General features: G+C 34.7%; 2 protein-coding genes across 2 annotated transcripts; both read right to left on the reverse strand.

Moving 5' to 3' along the window:
* Positions 1-7,874: 7,874 nt before the first annotated feature.
* LOC145592041 (protein FAR-RED IMPAIRED RESPONSE 1-like) lies at positions 7,875-8,887 on the reverse strand. The gene is made up of 2 exons (XM_081648507.1): positions 8,754-8,887; positions 7,875-8,640 (listed from the first exon to the last, which is right to left on the reverse strand). The coding sequence occupies exons 1-2, from the start codon at positions 8,885-8,887 to the stop codon at positions 7,875-7,877; spliced, it is 900 nt and encodes a 299-aa protein (XP_081504633.1).
* Positions 8,888-11,121: 2,234 nt separating this feature from the next.
* On the reverse strand, positions 11,122-23,407 carry LOC145592357 (protein NARROW LEAF 1-like). Its single transcript, XM_081648801.1, has 6 exons — positions 23,083-23,407; positions 22,186-22,684; positions 19,976-20,119; positions 17,894-18,134; positions 12,401-12,901; positions 11,122-11,797 (listed from the first exon to the last, which is right to left on the reverse strand). Exons 2-6 carry the CDS (start codon positions 22,672-22,674, stop codon positions 11,349-11,351), a joined length of 1,824 nt encoding a protein of 607 aa, XP_081504927.1. The 5' UTR covers positions 22,675-22,684; positions 23,083-23,407; the 3' UTR covers positions 11,122-11,348.
* Between the last annotated feature and the right edge of the window lie 1,115 nt (positions 23,408-24,522).

Consider the following 24,522-nt stretch of genomic DNA (forward strand, 5'->3'; position numbering starts at 1 on the left):
GATTCACTCATAAAAGTAAAATGAACCACCTTAGTTGAGGAAAATCACCCCGATTAGTGATCACCAAAAATGTCTTTTGAACAAGACAATTCAACAAATGCGTCCCAATTGACGACTTTTAGTGGGTGAAGGTATTTTTTGGAGTGAAGTTGTAAGGGTTCACTGTATAATCTCACTTTGGGTTTAAAAATACTCAAGGGTAATTTTTGTAAGGTTTTAAAGGTTATGCGTTTAGGCATAATGGAATTGACCAAATACAACACGACACCTATCAAGGCCTTACTTCCAAATAAAAGGGAACAATAAACTATTTAATCATATCCGATTGTCAATTAATACATCGGGTAATTATAATGGGATATAAGCTTATTTTTATGGAGATGGATAATTGTTACAACCTTATACAACTAAATAATTACTCTTAACCTCGTGTTTGGAAATGAGGCCATAACCTTATATTAACTATCATTAATTATTAAAACAAACAAAAAAAGTTATGATTCATTCTTGTGTCGTAAAAGGGTTTGAAATAAGAAGGTTCTCAAAATTATAAAAGATTTTAAAGTTTGTTAAAACTTTTATTTCTGAAGTCGTCTTAAAATAAAATTTAAGTCCTTAAGACATCACTTATTTCGAAAGTTATCTTTTAAATAATATTAAAGATTTTTTAAAACAACAACATTTTGAATTAAATTTTGTTAAAAACTCTTATTTCTAAAGTCATCTTTAAAATAAGATTAAAGATTTTAAAACATCTTTAAGAATTAAAGATTGTTAAAAACTCTTATTTCTAAAGTCATCTCTAGATAAAATTAAAGTTACTTAAAATTCTTAATAATTAAAGTTCTATAAGTATAAATACATAATATAGTGTAATATAGGTTCCATGACACCATTAGTTTCTTAAAAATAAATTAATACAATTTATAAAAAAATAAAAAATAAAAATAAAAAAATAAAAAAAAAACAATTAAGAGAAAAACGTGCCTATTTCATCTCTTTGATAGCTTGAACTAGAAAAATTATTGAAAATCATAGCAAAATCGAAAAAAATATTGTGAGATACGGTTGGAAAGCTCTTGAAAAGTTCTATCACTTGAGCTAAAGAAATGAAACTGCTTCTGGACGTAAGGATTGTTTCATAGGCCATCTTTGGAACGTAGTAGATAACTCTTTACTCTTGATCATCCTTTACACAAACTTTTAATTCCTTAGGTCTTTAAGCTCACTTTAAGAAGGAAATTATTCTTAAAAATATATCTTAGACAAACACATGAATGTATTAACCTTTCATATTAAAAATGCATTAGAAAGAGATGTCATGCAAAATGCAATTAACCCCCCTCTTTTATAACCTATCACCTCACCAATAGGCTTGGCTTTCTAATATGGAGTAATGAAAGATTTAGGGCTAATTTAGCACCTAATATCTTCATTACCCCTATTGGTAACATCACATGGAAACAAACACATTAGTTAGCATAATAATAATAATTAAGGAAATTAAGAAAGGAATAAAGATAATACCTTGAGCTAGATGTCGCAATTTTTTGGATAACCCTTCTTGCTTATCAAGGACTAAAAGATGATAACTCCTTAATGAAAGTGAAATAAAAGAGACTAAGTGATATTTTTTGGAATTTTGAGATATTAAAAGAAATTAGTGCAAAGCTAATGAACTTTTTTTTTATTTTTTATTTTTTATTATAGAAAATAAACTTGGAAAATAAAACTAAATCTTGAGTAATAAACTTTTTTTTTTGGGTTTTAAAATATAGGCTAGGAATACTTAAGCAATTAAACTAATATTTTTAACAAAGATGAAAATAACAACAATACTTGAACTTGAAATATTTTTGTGTGTTTTTTTTTTTAGGAATTAAAGATAATAACAATACTTAATTAAAAATAACAACTTAATTATATAATGCTTTTTATAAGCTAATAACTTAAAAATAAAGCTAAATTAGAGAGATTTTAACTAAAGCAAAAGATTAGAGGATAATTTTTAAGAGAGAATTTGTAGGAAATTTTTGATGTCCTAAAATGAGAAAATTAAGGGGGTATGTATAGGAAAATAAAGGGGTTAATTTTTTTAAAAAAAAAAGTAAATAAAATATAATTCAAGGATTATTTTGGTAAATATCAAGATTTGGTAATAATGAGAATCTTGAAATTAAATTCTTTCGTTTTATATGTAACAAACTACTTAATCTATTTTGCAACACTTAAAGATAAAATAAAGAAAACCTTAATTAAATCAGACTCTAATATTCATATAATAAAAAGGTTCTAAAATGCCATGGTATTACAAAAAGAAAATATATAACCAAGTCATGTCACAACTCAAAAATACTCACATGGTATACGTATGGCAGAGTGCTTAAATTTATTTAGTGATTATTATACACACCAAGGTACTAAAACAATACTGATAAAATAAACATCTCCCTAAGATGTCAGTTCTGAAAGTTACACGAAGACATTAGGTAACAATACTAGAAGGGTCGGACAAAATATTTTCAGAGTTTAAAAAAAAATAAAAAAAATAACCCTTGCCCTTATTAGACAGTACATATAAATTACCAAAGAAACATCTAACCATACAACAAAATCTTATAAATACGAGAATTACAAACAATAACCCTTACTAAAAGTATAAAGTAAAGTAAATCATATAAAATCATAAGATTGACATGGTCAAAGTGAAAATACACATGTAAAATCATACAATATTAAGTCATACAACATAAATTTAAGGTAGTCAAGAGTAAAATATATTCCCTTAACCGAATGACCTTTAAAAAAAAGGGTAAACTCTTATCTTGCGTCACTCTACTAAAATACAAATTTATATTTATCATAGTCGTAAGAAAAAAAAATACAAAACTAGATCAAAACAACAGGAAAACGAATAAAACAGAAGACCAAATTCACGTCGGCAAAATAAGAGTAACGGAAAATACTGTTTAAATAGTGTCAAATAGTGTTTGAATAGTGTCAAATAGTGTTTTGAATAGTGATAAGCAATATGTAACGCGTATGAAATCTAGCTGACCCAATTAGCGTCAAATAAATATTGATACAATTGATCCAAATTGAAATTTATTGTATACAATATTAACCGCAAGGGATAAAAAAAATAAAAAAAAAGGTAACGTTATTTCACTATTGACAATGTTCATCAAAATTGACGAAAGGATACAAAAACCAGACTGAAGTAAACAAGTCATAAAAAAAAATAATAATAATAATAAGATAAAAGATAAAATAAAAATAAATAAATAAAAAAAAAAAAGGAAAACAACAAAAAAAAAAGCAAAAACGAAATAACCATAAAAGAAAGATGTCAGAGCCATGAATCCACTATCAAAGTGGATGAACAATTGCAGCTAGGGGTGATAATTCGCTATGGAACACGATCCTAAACTAACGCTGAAAAAAACTATTCATCTAAAGCTACGCGTAACAAACATACACAATTATACATATTATACATACGTATCCCTCTTTTACTCTCGTCCATACAACACCTAGATAAATATCAACGGGTTTAGTCCGAACTTGTATTTATCGGATCAAGTATTAACTGTGGAACAAAAAGACAATGATATTTTAGCAAGTGTATATAAAAGGAGGTCCGTTTAGCACTACAACATGTAGTACCCATTTAGGTGTGGGAATGTTTGTCATTTCCTACATTGGTTGGGCATGAGTCTTTAGAGTAGCGAACTTTATAGATAAACTGGTCATATAATAGGGTATTGCACAAATCGCAAAAATCACTAGATAAAAAAAATTAAAATATATATATATATATATATATATATATATATATATATATATATATATATATATATATATATATATATATATATATATATATATATATATATATATATATATATATATATATATATATATACTCTAACAGTCTAAGTGAACATACGAATATAATTATTATACTCTAAAGGAGTAAACAATGCTTATTTATGAAGAAAATGACATATTTCCCTGGCGAGACAAAAATATTGTACGTTATACTATACTATTGTTATACATATACGTATAAAAATAAGGTCTAAAATACCTACTTTTACTATAAAGAGAAAATTACCCTTATCCAAAATCTCCACTCACCACTTACTTCTTATCTTCTTTCATCTCCCTCCTTACCCGAAAAAACCAAACAAAAACCAGCGTTAAACTTGGCCACCATGTTTCAAGAAAACCAGGAAAATCAGCCTGTTTTCACCTTTGAGGAAGACATGAGGATGATACGGGTGTACTTTATGTACATTGTGGGGCTAGTGGTCCTCCTAATGGCTGCATTAATTTACTTGCAAATTCACAAGTAAAGCCTGAAAATTACTTTGGTGGAGCAGGGTAAAAATGCATGTGGTGTTAGCTGTACTTCAATATTTTGTAATTTAGTACCTTAGAAGTACAAATTGTAACATGTATTTTGGAAATTATGAATAAAAATCATTATTATTACTCGTTTTCTTTCTTTTAAATAATAAAAAAAAAAAAAAAAAAAAAAAAAAAAAACTTCATTAAGTTTATAAAAATATTTAGAAAAATAATAATAATTATTTACAAAAACAATAAAGATAATAATAGTAATAACATCAAAATTTGGTGTCTACACCTAATAAGTACCGTTACGAAATAAGCGGTACCCTTAGGTATAATAATCTGGTGAAGTGGTACCCTTGAGTGTGACCTTATAAATGGTACCTTTTCGAATAATTTAATGTCCCTTTGGTTACTTAGTGGTACATATGTTGAAAAACAAAGTACCACTGAATTAGGACCTTCATACATTCCCTTGTTATAATAACTTGGAAATTGATCAAATGATTATTGTGAAGCCCATGTTGATGAATTTTAATACAAGACAACAGCATACAAGTAAGGACATGTGTTGAACAAGTGCTCACTGGGTGACGTTCTGCAGACTAGGACAAGAACATGTATTTTGCTTTAAACATTAATAGAATTACTTATGAAACAAATCATCACGGTAGTTGTCATTACAAATTGAAGACAAATAATCGGTGGCTAATGAATGCTGCAAACTTATAACGGTTCGATATAATAAGATCATCGAAATACACCTACTAAACAAGTGCCACATGGGTGATTGCACAATAGGACAAGAACATGTATCTTGATTTCAAAATTTCTTGATTTACTTTGGAAACCAATATTCCACATAGTTGTCATTACAACTTGAAGATAAATACAACCAGGATATGAAAGCTTGTTCGTAGTAAGGATATGTTATACGACCATCGAATGACCACTACATGAATGATAGTTGTCAACATTTTAAAAGGTCCTTCATTTCTTTTGGCCACATGAGGACTCCTAATGCATGATTGAATTATGTACCGTTATGAACACAGTAGTACAAAATAGTTAGTAAAATATACCATTTAATATAGAGTAGTACCCTATAGGTGGACCAATTAATAGGTACTTTATGCTACAAAAAATGTGTCATTTGCGACTGTGTCGTACAGTATTGAAACGCAGAAGTACCACTTTTGCAATCAATTTTAAACAACACAAGCAAGAAAAATACAGTTGAATAAGCGTTAAATGTCAGAATGTAAATAGCACATTCTGCATAACAGGAAGAATACCAAATACAATAATAAAAAAAATCAGCGGTACAATCTTAGTACAAGATTATCGTGAAAAATATATAGTTGAATCATTTGGAAGCTACATTATAGGGGATGGGAACCTGGAGTCATACTGTTGTAAGGTGGAGTTACTCCTAGCAGACTTGCAAACACTACTCCAGAGTTTCTACTCCGAGCAGTGAAGTACCCTAAGGAACCATCAACATCTCTCATTTGAATTCCTCCAACCAATCGAATGTATTCATTACTTGACAAAGGACACAGTTGTTTGGGAAGGCACAGTTGTCGCCTTCTTGGCCCTTGCCCTTGCTGCTTTTTTCCCTTGTGTCAGCCTTTTCTTTCCCTTTTTTCTTTGTGCAAGAGGGATACTGTACATTTGTAGTTCGATGTGACTTCTTTTTCGGTAAGGGTGGATCTTTAATCCTCCCAGGGGCTGAACCTTCACAACTGCCTTAGAAAGCACTACCTGGTGTGCTGTTGTTTGGCAATCATGAACCTTGAACCACAGGTGTATTTGCGTCATCTGGTCTGCTATTTTGTCCAACTGAAAAGGGTGTGTGAACAATACCAGGTGCAGTCTCAGCGTCAGCTGTGTTATCACTCTCCTTCTCCGCTTGTTCACGCTGTTTGGCTACCATTGCTAAAACCTCATCAACTCTCACATCCATCAATTGCAAAAGCTCTGTCACAACCTCAACACCTACCTTACAAGTAGAAGCCTAAGAGCAAATGGGTTCATAAGTACCCATAAGTTTGTGATACTGCCTCACTTCATCTGTCTTCAATGGATCATGGTAAGCGACTTTTACTCGTGTGTGCTTTCGTTGAACGTCCTTCCGCCAACAACGCAGAACGTACTTCTCAGGAATAATGGAGACCCCACTAAGGTCATACACGAGGTTCATGTGCCTACAAATTATCCCATGACACTCAAAGTGTTTATAATCACATTCAGCTTCATATGTGATCCTGTCAAAACACACCCTATAGCATCTCCGTACCTTAGTCCCGTTCTTTTTCCTTGCAAATTTAGGCCTTATCCAAACACGGTCTTCAATAACAAACTCAATCAGATTACCCCTATTTCAAATTGATCTAAGCAACGCAAATACAAAATCTTTGTGCACTCCCACTGCACTTCTTTGAATTTGGCGTCTGTATAGCACTTTTGGAACAACGCCGCCACTGGGAAATCAGTCACTTCATGCCTGACATAACGAAGTGTGTTTGAGTCAACTATTCTTTCAACTTCCGCTCTAATCTGCATAGCATCACAATACCAAACCACAAACTCAGACAACGTGGTGTTCTTGTCAACATATCCTTTAAAAAAATGGTTGAAACTCTCCGAACGTTGCGTTGTTTTCATTCCCGCCCAAAACAAATGCTTCAAATACGCAGGGATCCACATGTGCCTTTCCTCATATAGCCCTGGGGTTCTCCAAGACAACAATTTGTCTAACTATCAGTCACATATAAAAACCTGTAAAGTACAATCTTAGTATAAAATCTTGTAAGTGAGCATGGACTGTGTGTGTGGGGAGGTACACTGGGAGTCAGGCAATAAGTGCAGTTTGTGTGTATTCCCTACACATCTCAACACCATAAGTCTGTGTGAATTAATTGCAAATCTTGATACTATGGTGTTCATACACACAAATCTATCACCACCAATACCATAGTTACAAGCTCAGACTAGAAATGTTGGAAAATTAAGGCAACAAACTGTGAAGCTGTAAATAGCAATGGATATTACCAACAGGAACTGGGATAGGGGGGAGGGGCAGAAACCTCTGTGTGTGTGTGAGAGTGTGTGTGTCACTGTGAGTGTGTGTGTCACTGTGAGTGTGTGTGTATGAAGGGGAGGGGAGAGCAGTACCTGCAATCTAGTACAAAAAAATAACAAAAAACTCCACAACACAGTCATCCTTCAATGTTTCAACAATTCATTTAACATACATCTTTAAACAGCAACCACTAAATAAAGTACTTTAGACATACCTTCAAGCCAACTATTGTCTGCCAACTCGTAGTACAAAATTGCTTCCTCCCAACGATCAATAAGTTCATCCACATCCAAATTCCCATAGATGATATTTTCCAACTCATCCTTGATTGTATCGTAGTTCTCAAGCTTACCAAGGTACATCCCAAACTTCTGAAGAATGTGTCGTATGCACCACCTGTGGAACTAGCAACCATTGTCACATGTACAACTTTCTAAATAGTAGGATCTTGATCGGTAAGGACAGCCATAGGAGCTTTACCCCCCATGCAGTGCAACCATGTCCTGAAAACCCACTCATACGTCTCCGCAGTCTCCCGAGAGATCAACGCACGCCCAAACAATATACTTTGCCCATGGTGGTTGACCCCAATGAATACCGCAAAAGGAAGATGGAATTTATTTGTCAAGTAGGTGCTATCAAAACGCACTACATCGCTAAACTCCTCATATGCTGCTCTACTACGAGCATCTACCCATACAAAATCCTGGAACGCATCATCCTTCCCAAACCTACATAGATGAAAAAAAATTTGATTGTCTGCACTCATTTTGTTAAAGTACTCAATCATCCCATTAGCATCGCCCTCCGTAAGATGAAGTTTCTTCTTGTTCGCCAGTACATTCTCCAAGTCCTTATGCGTAAAGGCCATCTCCTCCACTCCATTGCGCTCACGTGCAAAACAACTATACATGTGGGATACTTTTACCCTAGACTTCTTCGCATTTTGCACCTGCTTCACCAAGTGACTGTTCTTTACTAGCAACTCATGCTTTTGAAACATCGATACATCCTTCGCCTTTCTAGGTGTAACAATGTGACCATCATGCTCCAAGTTCTGCTTTCGAATTACCCAATTCCCATCCTCATTCGCACTAACATACATCTCAAGTGGACATCCACATTTTTTCGATTTGCGCTTCATGGCTGTATCCTCATCCTGTGCCAAACCTTCCTTTAAAATGTCTACTTTACGCTTCCTTGAAGGTTTACCGTAGCACTCACATGTCCAGTTTGCATTCCTTTACTGCTTACAACACCTTCCTCCCCCCAATTTGTTCTTCACCTTCCCCCACCCAGCTGTTGCCCTCACAATACCAAACCCGGCCCCCTCTGTCTACCATATCTCCAAAAATAGGTATCTACTTCTTCCCAACTACCGAATACCATACCCACCGCAGGGGGTGGTATTTCCTCCTCCTCCTCCCCAAAAATAGTATCAACCATCATCCTATTCCTCTTAAGGGTTGTAAAACCTGATCCACCTGCACCTAAAGCTCCTACTACAACCTCTTCTGCTTCTTCTAATTCATCATTTTCTAATCCCTAACTATCTCCCTCATTTTAACCTCATCTACATACTCAAATTCTCCTTCAACTATCTTCCTCATCACTACTAATCAATTCACCCTCATCTCCTTTTCCACCAACACATTCTTCTTCACATTCTTCAAAATCAAGTCCAATACTAACAACCTACATATATTATTAAACCACATAATACATAAATACACAAAAATAACATACGCAGTAACAAATCGACTATATTCTTCAAATATTATTGCACATACCACCATTAACAAACAAAATCATTTCTTGTGTCTTTAATTTTTAACATACCAATCATAATATACCAATAACATGCCATCTCAATTAATAATTTCAAGCCCCATTACATACACACAGTGATAAAGTAGCTCCCCTAGCAAAATTAACAAATTTACCAATAACATTCATATTACCATAATTATAAAAATTGATCATGTTAACACCACTTAGATACATTACAACTGCTATATTCACCGCACAATCCGCAGAATAAAACATCCATTACTCATTAACAACACAACCACCAACTTAACTATAGTAGTATGAACATTCGACAAACCCTAACCACAAATTCCTTCAATCAATTTATAATAAACAACGGATAACAATTATAAATAACGGCAATTATCAATTCTTACATTTTCACTATCAAACCTTAGCTCCCTTGCGCGGCCATGACCACCGTCCTCAACTTCACGCATGGCTTCAGCTAAATCCACCCCTAATATATCCACTAATCGATTTCGCATCTTCTCAGTTGGAGTTGCAAATTAATTATTCATTGATTTCACTACAGGTTTATCAATGCCGATAATTGCTTATCAAATTCTGGTTTCGCCTTCCTCTCAGTACAGTACCTTCAACTCCACCCCCTCTATTTCTTTTTCAGAGTTTTTCGAGAATAACCAAAAAAAATAAAGAGGAAAATGAATACTTACTTTTTTGTTTTCCCGCTCCTTATTTCGTTTCCCGTTATTAGCTTCTTGCACCGTTATACATGTTGGCATCTTTGGGCCCACTTCCTTACACCAACTTCTATATATTAACAGATTTGCCGAAACATATAAGAACTATGCGACAAGGGTTAACCGGTGGCAAGAAGTTGTTATAGATTTTTTTTATTGGACCCATCCCAAAGTCTTTTGACCTTGGCGCAAATCAACCTTCATTAAAAAATCCTCTAGTGTTTTTTCTTTAAATAAAAATAGTAAATAAAAGAAAGGGAAAAGGGTAGGAATGTGAAATATGTTAAGATGTTATTACTTACAAATTAGTAAATAACATAAAAGAACAAACAAGGTAGGACCATAGAAATGTGACAGATAATTTTAGGTGAAAAGTAAAAAAAAAAAACAAAAAAAAGTGAAGTGAGAAAAGAAATCAAATAAAATCCGGATGAAAAAAGTTGGTGTTTGTAATTTATTAGTATTTCGGTCCTTGTGTTATTGGTTGAGCTCAAACCCTATCATTACGATATAGTTACCTGCATTTTTGTTTCGGTTTATCAATTACAAGTCGGGGTTGTTCGATTTAATTTCCAGATTTTTGTTCATCCCTAATCCAGATTTCAAACACAACAATTAGAATGTATTATTTTTTCTAACGTTTGACACCAACAATATGTTTGGTTAACAATAGTGAAGGGAAAGAAAGGGGAAGGAAAAAGAGGGAAGGGAAAGGGAGGTGAGGGGAAGGAGAAAGAGACCTTTCATTTTCCTTCCAAATCTCTCCAACAAGGAAGGAATTTGATTTATTAAAAGTGGAAGAAAAATGGATCCTTCCAATTCTCTCCCCTTCCCTCCTTGCATTAGATATCCAAACAAGGGAGGATGCATCCCTCCATTTCTCTTCTCTTCCTTTCCCTCCATTACTCTCTATCCAAACATAGCGCAAAATCCAAATACATTCACCTGCAACACCCCCTCAATGAAACAATGGAGAGAAATGGAGAAAAACAAAAAAGAAGAAATGAATAGACGAGACCAATTAAGGATATTTTCTAACTGCACTAATTTCCTATAGCCATTGATTTTTTATTTTGAATTTGACAAGGTGATTATGTTTACCATAGACAATCTCGAAACCTAAATCGAGTTGAGAAAACGTACACATTCAAGCTCTGTGATAAATAATTTCCCAATAATAGAAGACCATTTCTTATCTAAGGTAGTTGGGCATAAGATAGCCAATTTACACTAAGATGCATGCTATATGACATGGATAAATAGGGTAAAATACCAATCATGATGGTGTTGGCATCATTTATGCATTAGCCACCAACACCACCACTAGATCTGGGATATAGCTTGCAGAATTATTCGCATTACAAACACTAAACAACTCACATGAACAACAGCAACTAAAGCTCTAACTTTTGTTTATTAGGTTCATCAGAGCTAGTTGAAGCATCTGATCGCCTTCTCTTCAACTCATTGTCACCCAGTTGCAATGATACACAGATATCTTCATCCGAACCATTCCTCAACGCAGAGAGATTTTCTGAATGCTTAATCTCTTCTTGATCAAATTTATGTAGCGGGAATTGTCTAACAAAACTAGGAATAAACTGATGCTCGACACTTGGGCCTGCCTTCTCTTCATCTTCCAAATTCAGGTCAGTTTCCATTGCTGATGAATTAATATCAGGGCCAGGAGGTCCATTTTCTAGAGGACGATGCTGAATTTGGAGTCCCAAGGGCTGGAACTCCTCTTTGCTTTTATCCAATGGAAGTCCATCAGGAGGAGAGGAATCACCAACTGCAGAATTCATTGCTGTTGCTGATGCAACAATTTGTTCTTGCACTGCCTCTGTAATTATAGGTAGCTTAATTGCATATAATAACAAGATTCAGGGATATATAGTCCTTGTTTTCTAGATAGCAAGAAAATACACATTATAGCAACAGAATATATATAGCAAATTAAATCCATATTGGTTGAAAATCTAACTACAATACCATAGATATATCTTTAGTATTGACCAAGGCAGATAAGGTAGCTGGGTACATATAAGCTCTTCCAAAAATTTTATTTCGTATTAAATAGTGTTAGCCTGAGGCTAGGTGTCCTTCAGATAACAAAGAACACTTCTGTCAGACAAATGGCAAATAAGGAAGTACAAAAAAAAAAAATGATCAAATCAAAACACCACCAAAGTGCATTTAGATTGATTGCTAGCTCTTCCAAAATCACATTATGTCTTCTTAAAATCTATATGTATTAGATAGTTTTAGCCTGCAATGCTAGCTATCCTTTAGATAACAACGAACGCTTCCGTCAGACAAAGGGCAAAACAAGGAAGTCCACAAAAAAATAAAAAATCAAAAATTTAAAAAATCAAAACAACACCACAGTGCATTTGATTGATAGCCAGAGCTCTTCAAATTCATAGCGACATGGATAAGGAAATACCTTTAAGCCCTTGGCTGGTTGTGATGAGATCAAGCTCAAGCAAATTGAGAAGCCTTCCTAAATCAACCCCACTAGTCCAATTCTCAGGCGCAAAACCAACTTTCAATTTCAGACGGCCACGATTGGCAGTTCCACCCCATATTATGCCAATTGGACGTGGCTTTTCCCCATTTTCCCCTACTAACATAATGAGGCTTCCACTGTCTCCTTCAAGGTCAAAGGTTTGCTGGTTCTCACCAACAACGAGAAAATCAGTCAAGAAGCATATTCCCTTCTCATCATTGTACTCAAGTGCGTAAGCTAATACAACACCAGTTGTCAGGCCAGAACTTCGACCAACTTTCATTACTCGTTTTCCGATTAAGCTACTAATAGGAGATTGCAAATCTATATGCTTAACATCTCCTATATCCCCTACACCTTTTACAGATGTACTTATTGTTGACATATCAAAATCATCTACAAATGGAATGAATGCTCCATCTGCTCTCACAAATGTCTCTGCGTAGGAAAAACGTTTGTGAGGACATTATCAGCATAATCATACCAAATGAAATATTATATCAAAATCCACATAAATAGCCATTGAGGTAGCAACAAAGGACATCAGCATCAGACAATGAGGAACAAACTAAGTCTCAAGACTCTCAACATTCAAAATTTAGGATTGGGTTGAAAATATAAAAGAATATGTATTAATATGATGCAAATCTGGGCAACATACTGAATAAGATTCAAGCTTTTGATTAGTCTAAAAACCTTGATATTAAGGCAGAATTTACTTGAAGAAATCTGAATCATTTGTCTTACGCAATTAATAACATGAGCTCAACGTTTTGGCAGTATTCACAAGCTTTTAAGTTTTAACATTGCTATAATATTAACCCCATACATCAGAGATTCTACCTTAATTGGGTATATACGCAGCACCTCCCAATCCCATACTCTTCTGATCTGAACAATCATAATTCAATTTCCAAATATTCACCAACCAATAGCTTGCTAAAAATTAACGATAAACTGTTGCACACTTCCACCCCTTCCTTCCCAATAATGTGTCTCAGTTGGTAAATATTAATTACTAATAAGTTTTTAATTAGTCAAAACTTAAAGTTCCAAATCCTCTCCCCTTCCCAATTTAATCTTTACACTAGGGATGAGCACAGAGGTTAAGGAAGCGAAAAGGCAGGGTAACAGTGTGGATGAGTGTGTAGGGGCCAACTTTAGGAAATTAAAGAGTATATAATCTTACTCAAACAAGATTGTTGTATATAAGAAAATACTATACAAAAACTGCACAAATAATATTTCTTCTGTTCCTTTGAGATTGCAACATGGCAGGGGGTGGGAGAGTGCAGTGTGCAGTGGGTAAACCGATAGACGGAAGAAAGAGAAACAAAATTACAAACTTGTACATATATAAAATAAAGACTAAAGCAACAAGTATTAATAATTAAGGGAATTTAATATGTGAAAAGAGATACTTCCTCGGTTCCAAATCAATTGAAACGCTTATACCCTCATACGGCCTATCCTTCTCCTTGCCCAACCAACCGAATCGGCGACCTCAACTACCTGTAATTACAGCTTGAGACAACCAAATCCTTCAAGATCCAAACATACCAAAGTTCTAGAAGTTTGTACAGGTTTGGATGTGAAATTCATGACCCATTTCTCTCAATGGTTTACTTCCTCCCTTTTCCTCGCAACAATAGCCATTAGTGTTTAGAAATGCCGTGTGAGTTACCAGATTGAAGAGGGCGTAAAAGGGGAAGTGGGTAGAGAAGAATTTGGTAAAGAGGAGAGAGAAATGGGGTTGGTGGTGGAAGTGGTTGCGAGGGGGTTGGTGGCCATACCATCGTAGCAGTGGAAGTGGAATTAATGGAAGATTGTCCTTTGGAGTGGAGAAGATGATGAAACAATAAGAGGGGAACTACGGTAAAGGGAGGAGAGAGAAGCTGAAATAGAAAAGCTGAGGTTAAAATTGACATTTCAACGCATAAAAATTACCCAAAATAGACATGTTTACTAAAAAGTAATTTCCCAAAAAGGAACATAGGAAGAATCTATTTTCCTAATATGAGTTAATTGTGATATTTTTAAAACTTCGTGAAGAGGTAAACGTTGCAAGAAGAGGACAAGGTGTCCTCAAAAAGAAATAGGTTATCAAGACAAGCTAAGCCGATTCCTTAGTATGTTTCCAAGTGTAATTTGGAAAAGCCTCCTCAACCTTTGCCAATGAAGAAGCTAATAAAATTATATATCCCACAATAGATCACGTGAGACCAACATTATTGTAAAAACGGCCATTCTGCTCCAACCAGATACACCAAAAAAATAGCCGTTGTCACGATTTGCTGAAGCAACTTCTTGCTAGAACAAAAGGCTACATACAGAATTTGCTACCGCTCTTGTATAAAGGTCTGAATTCTGACCCAATACTCTTCATAGACTACAAAGAGTATTTTCCAAAAGTAGCAAAACATAAAACAATGAAGTCAAGTGGGTATGGGTCATTAGCAGCAAAACATAAAAGGTCTGAATTCTGACCCAATACTCTTCATAGACTACAAAGAGTATTTTCCAAAAGTAGCAAAACATAAAACAATGAAGTCAAGTGGGTATGGGTCATTAGCAGCAAAGCAAGCAGATGTCAGGTGTTTCAAAATTCCTGGCTGCTGCTTTTAAAGCATATTGTTGGTATTAACCCTTTCCAAAGCTAAAGTCCACCCTAATGGGGACCTTTGACCCCCAAATGAAATACGGAAAAAGAGAGTGCAATTTTAGAACAGCAAATATAGGGCACCGCACTCTGCCTTTCAAGTTCCACAAGGAGATGGAGTAATCAAGCATCCACTAGTAAAATTAAATGATATGGCAAAAAACCAAGTTCATAAGGATTAAGGAGTATAGATTAATTGTTGAAGTTGCATACTATGCATAGTACAATACATCTTAAGCAAAATGCAATTATCAACTATCTAAAGTCATTATTCCAGCACTAGACTGACTAAAAAGGGACAGAAACCTACCCTTGCCCTTTCAACACCCACTAAATATAAGAAGGATACAAAAAACCACGAATAACAGGCTTCCTTGTGTAGCAAGAGTAATGTTGTTCCATTATAGAAACCATTTTCATATAAATCAGTAATTTCCTTTACACTTGCACCCCTAACCACAAAATGTGATGGAGCCAACAACAAAAGAATCGCAAATGGAAGATATCAGAGGTAGGAAATAATTCAAAAGAGCAACTGTTTTAGCTTAAGGATCAAAGTCAGCATAATCCACCATAAAAGCTGGAAATTGTTGCATACAAGATGCCCTACCTCAAATAGAATGTAGGCATTATAGATATCTAAATTGTGTATCCCTAATTTAGCATTCGAGATTAAATTTAAATACTTCCTCCGTTCCACAAATATTGCAGCAATTTAGGCAATAAGGTTAGGCATAATTGTTCACAAGAACAAAAATCTAAACCTTCTAAAGCATTACCATTGATGGAAGTTTCACAAATATTGCAACATTTCCCTATTTGCACATGTTTTCTCTCATCTCTCCTCATCACATGGGTCCATATATTTATTCCTCTCTATCTCTCTCTTCTTCTTAAAATCATCCCCGTCCATGTTGTAATTTTAGGGGAACGGAGAAAGTATTGCTAAAGTAGTTAGATTATGTGATTCATCCCCCTGTCTTATCTAGCCAATTTCCTAGCCAATACCCATAAACCTTAGCCAGTTCCCATAGTTAGCCAACTTTCCCTATCCTTAAACCCAAAATTAAACTCAAATAATTCAGAAAACATTGAAAATTTCCATGAGCTAGCTTGGATGGCACTTTGAATAAGCTTTACAACAATATACATGCCTTATTTATGTTATAACAAAGAAATATGAGCAAAATACTAAAATTGAACTCAAAATGGATACCCCTACACTCTTTTGGCTATGTCTCAAAGTCTATAAATAATATTGGCCAAATTTCAATTGAGATGAAAAGAAGACTTTCATGCTTTCCAATGATATATCATAAGCCCCATTTATAGTTCATGATCAAAAGTTATGAACCTAAGTCACGACAGCTTCTCATTCGACACCAGACTTTCACATTTGGTGTGAGATTGCCGAATTTCGATTCTTCAAAAAGTTTCCACCCATCTTTATAAACATCCCTTTTGAGCTTTAACCCCCTTCTTGTAAAAATTAAAATAAATGAATAAATAAATAAATTCCAAAAAATAATGGTATTTACAATAATCTAATCTGCTTTCTCCCTCTATTTTGAAAACCTAAACCCCCTTCTAGTAGATCTAACACTCAATTAATTTATCGTATCTGACCCTTACAATCCAGGTACTAATTATAAGGAACCTTCTCTATATTAATCTATTTCAAAAAATATAAAGTTTCTCCCTTTTTCCAATTATCTTTTCTACATTACTTCCTTCGTTTCTATTTAGTTGACGCGTTCAATTTAGTCACACATATTAAGGAGAGGAAAGAGAATGATAAAGCAAGTGGGGTAAACTAGTAAATGCAAGTATAAAACTTACCCAAAAAGGAAACATGTCAAATATAAATAAACTTCCTAAAAAAGAATACGTGTCAACTAAAAAAAAACAGAGGTAAGAATTATTTTTATTCTTTAATTAATTATTCATAATTTAGATTGTTATCTTACATTGTGCAAGCTTGTTAATAATTCCTTTTATATAGGTTTCATAGTGTAGATCTTGTATTATTTGTTGTCTTATTATTATTTCTCCATATTACGACTAATTTATTCATTACTTCCAATTGTTGTAGCTATACTTGTTTATGTGCATAATACCTAATCTAGAACTCAACTATAAGATAGACTATTATCAAAAGCTTCTAGGCCCTTTTGCAAGGCAATGAGTTCTCAGGTTTCTTTAAAATTCGTTAACTGTAGCTCATTTAAAAAATGGGTAAGTCATGCACAAAGCTGTCTTGTATAGTGATCAACAGCTTTAGCAATATGTTACGAGAAAAGAGAATCTGAAAACTCAAAAAATGTTTCCTTACAGCATCTTAAGTCTCCCCCAACCCCCCCCCCCCCCCACCCCCCAAAAAAAAATAAAAATAAAAACCTACTTTTCGTAGTATATGTCCCATCCACACTAACATAAGAATTGGCACTGATCTTCAAACCAGGCCTTCAACTTGGAGTTTCAAATGGTCAACTGATTTCTTCGAAAATTTCTGTCATGCAGCTTGAAGAGATATGACAAAAGTACAATTCTACTAGGTCCACCGCAACCTTCTGTCATTGCATTAGCAAAAGTCCAAATGCCTCAGTCAGATTGACTGTCCAATATTTCAATCAACCTTTCACATCAACAATAATGCCAGGGCTTGCAGTTTTGTAACATGAGCATTTAAAATCTTTGTCCAATATTATAAATTTGATTAATTTGTACTGGTACAAAATAATTTAAAATGAGGGGACACAAGGTCACATTACCTGGATTTATTCCAGCAAAGATGCCATACCACAGGTCATCTGTGATGAAGGATGTAGCCCTCTCCACAGCACCCAAATATACACCAGGGCCAAGATTTGGTGGCAGAGGATGAAACATCTTCTGACTTGGATAATCCAAATCAACTGCAACATGCCGGTTCGTTAGGAAGCCCACTTGTCTGCTTCCAGTTTGACTCCTCACAATAGCACCCAGGGTTCCATAAGTCTCTTGGCTTGCCACCTACGAATAATCAAATTGTATACAGTAATTATCCTAGATATCCCGTCATTACCACAAAAAAAAAAAATAGAAAAAATGATGAAATCGAAAGACAACCTAACATATACAGAGTAACATTATTATGATGACAAAGGTTCTGCAAGCAGGCAACTTTAATAATGCCTTACTGAGTCCAGCAATCTCGAGGCATATGATTATATATTGAAGAAAATTATCAAAACAACAAGGTAAAAGCATCATATCTTAGCATATGCAATTCCATTGTTGCTCTTTAGGCATAATTTTCTCATTAGTCCGTCATGACAAGCAATATGATTTAATATGGTACATAAACAACTCCACCAGAACAAAGAAGGGTCCAATTGGATAGTAAAGTCAAGCGACACTCCCCCCCCCCCCCCCCCCAACGCTCAATAAATTCCAAAAATGAGAAACTAATAGGAGAACCGCTAGAGGTAAAATAATCAACATTGAAGAAAAGAACAAATAAAAGATTGACATCGAAATAATGATAACATATACTCTTGTTCGCTTAAAATAAGATATTGTGAATTGTCCTTCAAAAGCTAGAGGATCAAGTTGAAGAATCTCATAAGGCTACAGAAACAACTCGCTTAAAAGATAAGAGTGCTGCTTGATCTGTGAAAAAATTGGAGAAACAAATAAAAGATTGACATCGAAATAATGATAACATATACTCTTTTTTGCTTAAAATAAGATATTGTGAATTGTCCTTCAAAAGCTAGAGGATCGAGTTGAAGAATCACATAAGGCTACAGAAACAACTCGCTTGAAAGATAGAGTGCTGCTAGATCTGTGAAAAAATTGGAGTTGACTCCAGCCATATACACTAAAACATAAGAAAGGGCGCAGTGCAATGCATAATACTATCAATACTACTCGTTAACATCATGAGCATAGCATATATTTGATGCACTAATGCATTTGCTTCATCAAGCAACCAGATAGCTTGTTTCAAAGCAATATGGAAAGCCTGGTAGATTGGAACAAAAATGGTAGGACCCCCCCCCCCCCCTCCTCCTCCTCCTCCTCCTCCCAAAGACTGCCAAATTGCCCTCCATCATTGAGTACTGTGAGCTTAAGTTCAAAATCCTACCGACATTTTTCGACATGAAAAATTTACAGAATTACAATAACTCAATAAGTATGATCAAGCTATAGTAAAGGATGTGGTAACAATGCGAATGGGATTTGACCAAGACCATAAGAACAAGGGCACCCACAAACTCAAGCTTAGGAATAACAACAATGCCAAAATTCAGGTAGCATATAAAATTTGACATCAGCCTTTCATGTACATTGTTTGAACTCGGATATTGGTATTGGATACAGGTACACATTTAAGTGTCCAAAATTTAAAGACAGGCCCTTCCCTCCATTTGGGCATGAGTACAGAGACACCACATTGGAATTTGTAAGATGTTATTTTAGCTTGTACATATACAATTTTAAAATTTCATTCAACTTTAGTACCATCTTCCAGGCCCAACTTGGTAGCTACTGCCTACCAAAGCACATACATCAAACCCTAGCTTACTAAAAGAGGGCATATATGAAATAAAGAAAATGATGGTAGCCACACGAGTGATAAAGAAAAGAGGGGGAAAAAAAAAAAAACAGAGCTGCCAACCATATGAGAACATTGAAAAGGAAACGAGGGGGAAAAGGAAAAAAACAAAAAAAACAGCCACATGAATGAGGAAAAAGAAGCTTCTAGAATGGAAAAAAAACAGCTGTATTTCTGGAAGGCAAACAATGACCTAGTTTAGCCGCGTATTAATTACAAGAAAATGCTTTGTGAAACTTTAAGGAAAAAATACCTGTGAACCTGAACCAATACATGAATCATTTCCACGCAAATCATCCACTATCTCAGTGTAAAGTTGCTCCTTGGGTGCGGGCTCTGGAGCTCCAAAATAAGAGAATTCTACCACATCCACATCACACCATACACCTCCTGGTCCCTAATAAAAAGTTTCAAGAGCCATCAATAATTGAACATAAAACTCACATGATGTCTCACAATATGAGCATATGGTAGCCCATATCCCCAGATGAACATATAGGCAAGTAAAAGTATGAAACAGACACCTAGTAGTGTAAACTAGAGGCACAATCAAACAATAGAGAGGCCGTGTCATCCAATTGATGAGTGCATTGGCGTTTGGTTCGCAAACTAGTATACGTTTGGAATCAGGAATAAAACCATAATGGTATGGGTTTGGAACTTGATTCTTAATACCATATGTGTAGTATGATTATGAAATGAAGTTTATTTTCTTTTATTTGATACCTAAAAGCATAGGTATGACCCAAATCCACCTCTCCCCTAGGTTTCTAAACCCCATACTTTTGGGGGTTTGACGTATGGGTTTAAAACTCTTAAAAACATAAAGACAAACATAAGGTATGGTTTAAATCATTCTAAACCCATACCTCATATCTGTGAATGAAACACCTTTAAAGGTTTAATAACTTCAGATTTACCTTCTTTCACTTTTATTTACTAATAATAATATTAAATTCAAAGAGCACAAGGGTGTTATATCCCATAAACAAAAAGAGGCTAGAGGCAGAAACATCATGCTCATAATTGCCAAAGGAATACAAGTGCCACATAACTTATTAAAGAAAATAAACAAACCAACTTTTCTTTTCTTTTGAAGTTCATATGAAATTATACTACATTTACCCTAGTTCTTGTATGAATGGTGAAGAAGAATTGAAGAGTAAAACTATGGAATATTTTGAGTTCATGAACAATTGGTATGCCGGCATAAAAGGTAGAGGCCCAAAAAAGATGCTGAATTTGGTCTTAAGAATGTGAAGTCCTAAAATAATTGAGCAACAACTGAAAATATAATTAATCTCTTAAACAACAAAGGATTGCAGCACGCTTGATGAGATTTACATAGATGTACGAACTTCAATCATGCAAAGCAGTGGATATCCATCTCTTATGTGGACTGCAATTATTAAAATTCTTTCAAAGGAAGATATAGACGGCAAAAGTTTTCTTCGTGACTTGCGAGGATGATTAAATTGAGAATAGCCCTTTAACATAGCTTATAACAATTACACACATTCTGAAACAGTTTTCCTGCATCTTTTGAGAGAAAGAAACTGGGGTTTCATGTGTGCAGACTGGACAAGAAACTTCAAGGGACAATCTATTCACAAAATTGAACAATGTTTATCAATAAGCAAGAAAAAGCTTATCATATAAACAATTTTTATCATGACTTGCATACTGACAAATGTATAATACTTCACTGCAGGTCGCCTGAAGCATTTTCAAGAAAATTTAAGTGTTATGCTTTGAAAATGGGTTAACAAATATGCATCTCTTATAGCATCATCCCTTAACAAGGAATTAATGTCCCTAGTTGCCACAGTGCATTGCAATACTAGTCCCTACCTCCTGCCAGTTTGATGGGTTACATAAGGAAGTCATTAATCAGTTTATATAATTGGAAAAAAAAAAAAAAAAAAGGCGGGGGCACACTTTGGAGCTACATGTTGCTTTGTTTTTGAGAAGTGTCAACGTGAACCATGGCTGCAAACCATTAAAGTGCAAACCTGAACACTTCCCGCTAGATTATCGTAAGTATAGTTTTAAAGCTTAGACTTTCTAATGTGTTTGATGAAACATAAAAGTCACGCTGGTGTAAGTTAACTGTTACATTGTTGTATTTGATGGGAGGATAGGCTGTCTCTTTATGTATCCTTCATCTATTGATAAATTCTTTTTCTCAACGAAACTAGAATAGAAAAAATGTAACAAGCAAACAATTAAAAACAGGAAGGATACACTGACATTGTATGTGCTCAGTTAACTAGGTCTGAAAGACTGACTTATATTTTGACATGCATAGTTGAAGTGTAATGAAGAGTCCAAATAACATATTATAACATTCGACAGCAGATCCACTAAAATGGAGCATAAAGCCTAGTTAGAATTTATATATATAACAAATACTGATAGTAATAAGGCCGAAGGAATAAAACTTATTAAATAATAAAGTTTTACCTCCAAGGCAGTAGGTAAACATTGTATGGGGGTCAGCCATTGCTTGTGCACCTTCCTTGAAACGAAAACAAGGATGGCTGGTACTTGAGTCAGTACACCCTTTCTGATGCGAAAACCAATTGCTGTGCCCAGACTATAACAACGTAAAATTTTGCTGTGAAATGCCCTTATGGTCATCAACTCAAGCAAAGTTGTGGCACGCTGCCCTTGAGGTAACCGGCCAAGAGTTTCAGGGAGAACTCCTTTTTGAAGGTTTGCAAAGTAATTTGCCCTCTCTTCAGCAGCATCACTTATTCGACAGGAAGCTGGCCATGAGAAATAAGCTGCACTACTTTCAGAGTGCTGTCCTGCTGATGCAAAGGGTTGAAGGGGTGGACTCAAAGAAGGGAAATTATGATGACCACAGGAATTCCTTTCCAGATCCAATGCTGACTCTTCTGATGGGATAGGACCCGAGCAACGAGCTCTATTTACTCGATTTCGATCCATCTTCAACTACCTAAGATAAAAACCATGTTTTCTCACATCACCAATCAATCCTCTCACCCAAAATTCCACCAAAATGTCATAAATAAACATGAATTCTTAAGACCTAAAATCATACTTACAAATCAAATTTCAACCCCTACTAAAATCAATTATACCCTATCTCATTTACAGGCCAAACCCACATCAATTCTTGACAATTATATTAAATTAGCAAATACCCAGAAAATATTTGCACAAATTAAAGGGACCCATTAGCACAAACCAGAGCATAATTGAAAATTAAACAAACAAGCAAACATTTTAGATAAATTAATTAATTAAATAAAAACAAAAAAACAGCCGACAAGAAATTTAATTTAACAATTAAAACCCAGAAAGTAGAGATAGAAATAAAGAGAGAAAACTTACTAATCAATAATGGCAGCAAAGAAGATGAAGGATTGAAGATGAAGAAACAACTGTAGAAATGGATACCTTAAATAAAATATAGGGGTTTAACCAAAATCAACCATTAATTAATTAGTATATGTACATAAAATTTGGTGGGATATATATATAATATTGATGTTGAAGATTTGAGTTTTAGATGGGATGTCTTTCAGAAACAGTGACACCCCCAATAGAGAAGAGAGTAGTAGTGAGGAGAGATTGAATGAATGAAGGAGAGAGAAAATTGAACAGTGTCAAACTCCGACATTCCAAAAAAGGTACGGACTGTGCAAAGTGGAGGGGAGATTAAAACATTGAAAATTGTAACAGAAAATCTTGGATGGACCTAGGTCTTGTTTGTCAAATGGCTGTTGGCGGTTGGTTGTTGGCTGGTTCACTTGGCTTGTTTGACCAGCTGGAATATTTGGCTGTTTATAATGGCTTTTGAAATTGGCTGTTTAAGCTGGCTGTTTATAAAAGTGTTTGGTTTATAAAAGTGTTTGGTTTATAATGGCTTTTGAAATTGTAGACCTAAGGTTTATACTCTTTTTTTTTTTTTTTTTTTTGAAACAAGATTAGAAGGCTATTCATTAAAGATCGCTCTCCGCCAAAGTAATTAAGCTTTAGGGAAAGGAGTTCATACAAATTAACTTCGTACTACCACGAGTGTCCCACCTCGCAACGAGATGAGCCACCAAATTGCCTACTCTCTTGACATGTGAAAAATAACAAAATTCAAACCACTTAGACATAGCTCTAATATCATCATAAATCAGCCATAGAGGAGAGAAACCCAAGTTGTTGTTATTAATCTATCGCACCACATTGATAGCATCCCCTTCAACCCAAATGTTCCTGCTTCCCCATCTGCGAGCTTGCTGTAAGCCGAATCTAACAGCAGCAGCTTCAGCACTTTCCACATCCCATTCTCCTTCCAGCCGTCTGACAGCAGCCCACACCAAACCACCATTTTCATCTCGAGCCACAGCCCCAACCGAAGCAAACGACTCAGCAATATGGGCATCAATATTAATCTTGGTAATCCCAGCAGGAGGTTTCGTCCAAGAGCTGATCAGAGTAGCAGCAAGGTCACCATACTTCACAAAGACTACTTACATAATTGACATTATATTCAATATAATGACCCATAATTTTAATATAGTAACCTTATTTTTAACATGGTAACCTTTTTTAAAACTTGTGTGACCTTTAGGCCCCGTTCTTTAGAGCTACTCTGCTGAGCCCTGCTCTGCTCAGATCAAATCTGCTTTGCTTTGCTCTGTTCAAAAGAAATCTTCTCTGCTCTGCTCTGCTCTATTTTCAAATAATAATTAATAATAACAATAATAATTAATATTGTATTGATGATAATAATTAATTATTTTAAATAATTATAATAATTATTAATATTAAAAATAA

The sequence above is a fragment of the Chenopodium album genome, chromosome 18, assembly GCF_948465745.1.
Source record: "Chenopodium album chromosome 18, dcCheAlbu1.1, whole genome shotgun sequence".
In the NCBI taxonomy this organism is placed as follows: Eukaryota; Viridiplantae; Streptophyta; class Magnoliopsida; order Caryophyllales; family Amaranthaceae; genus Chenopodium; species Chenopodium album.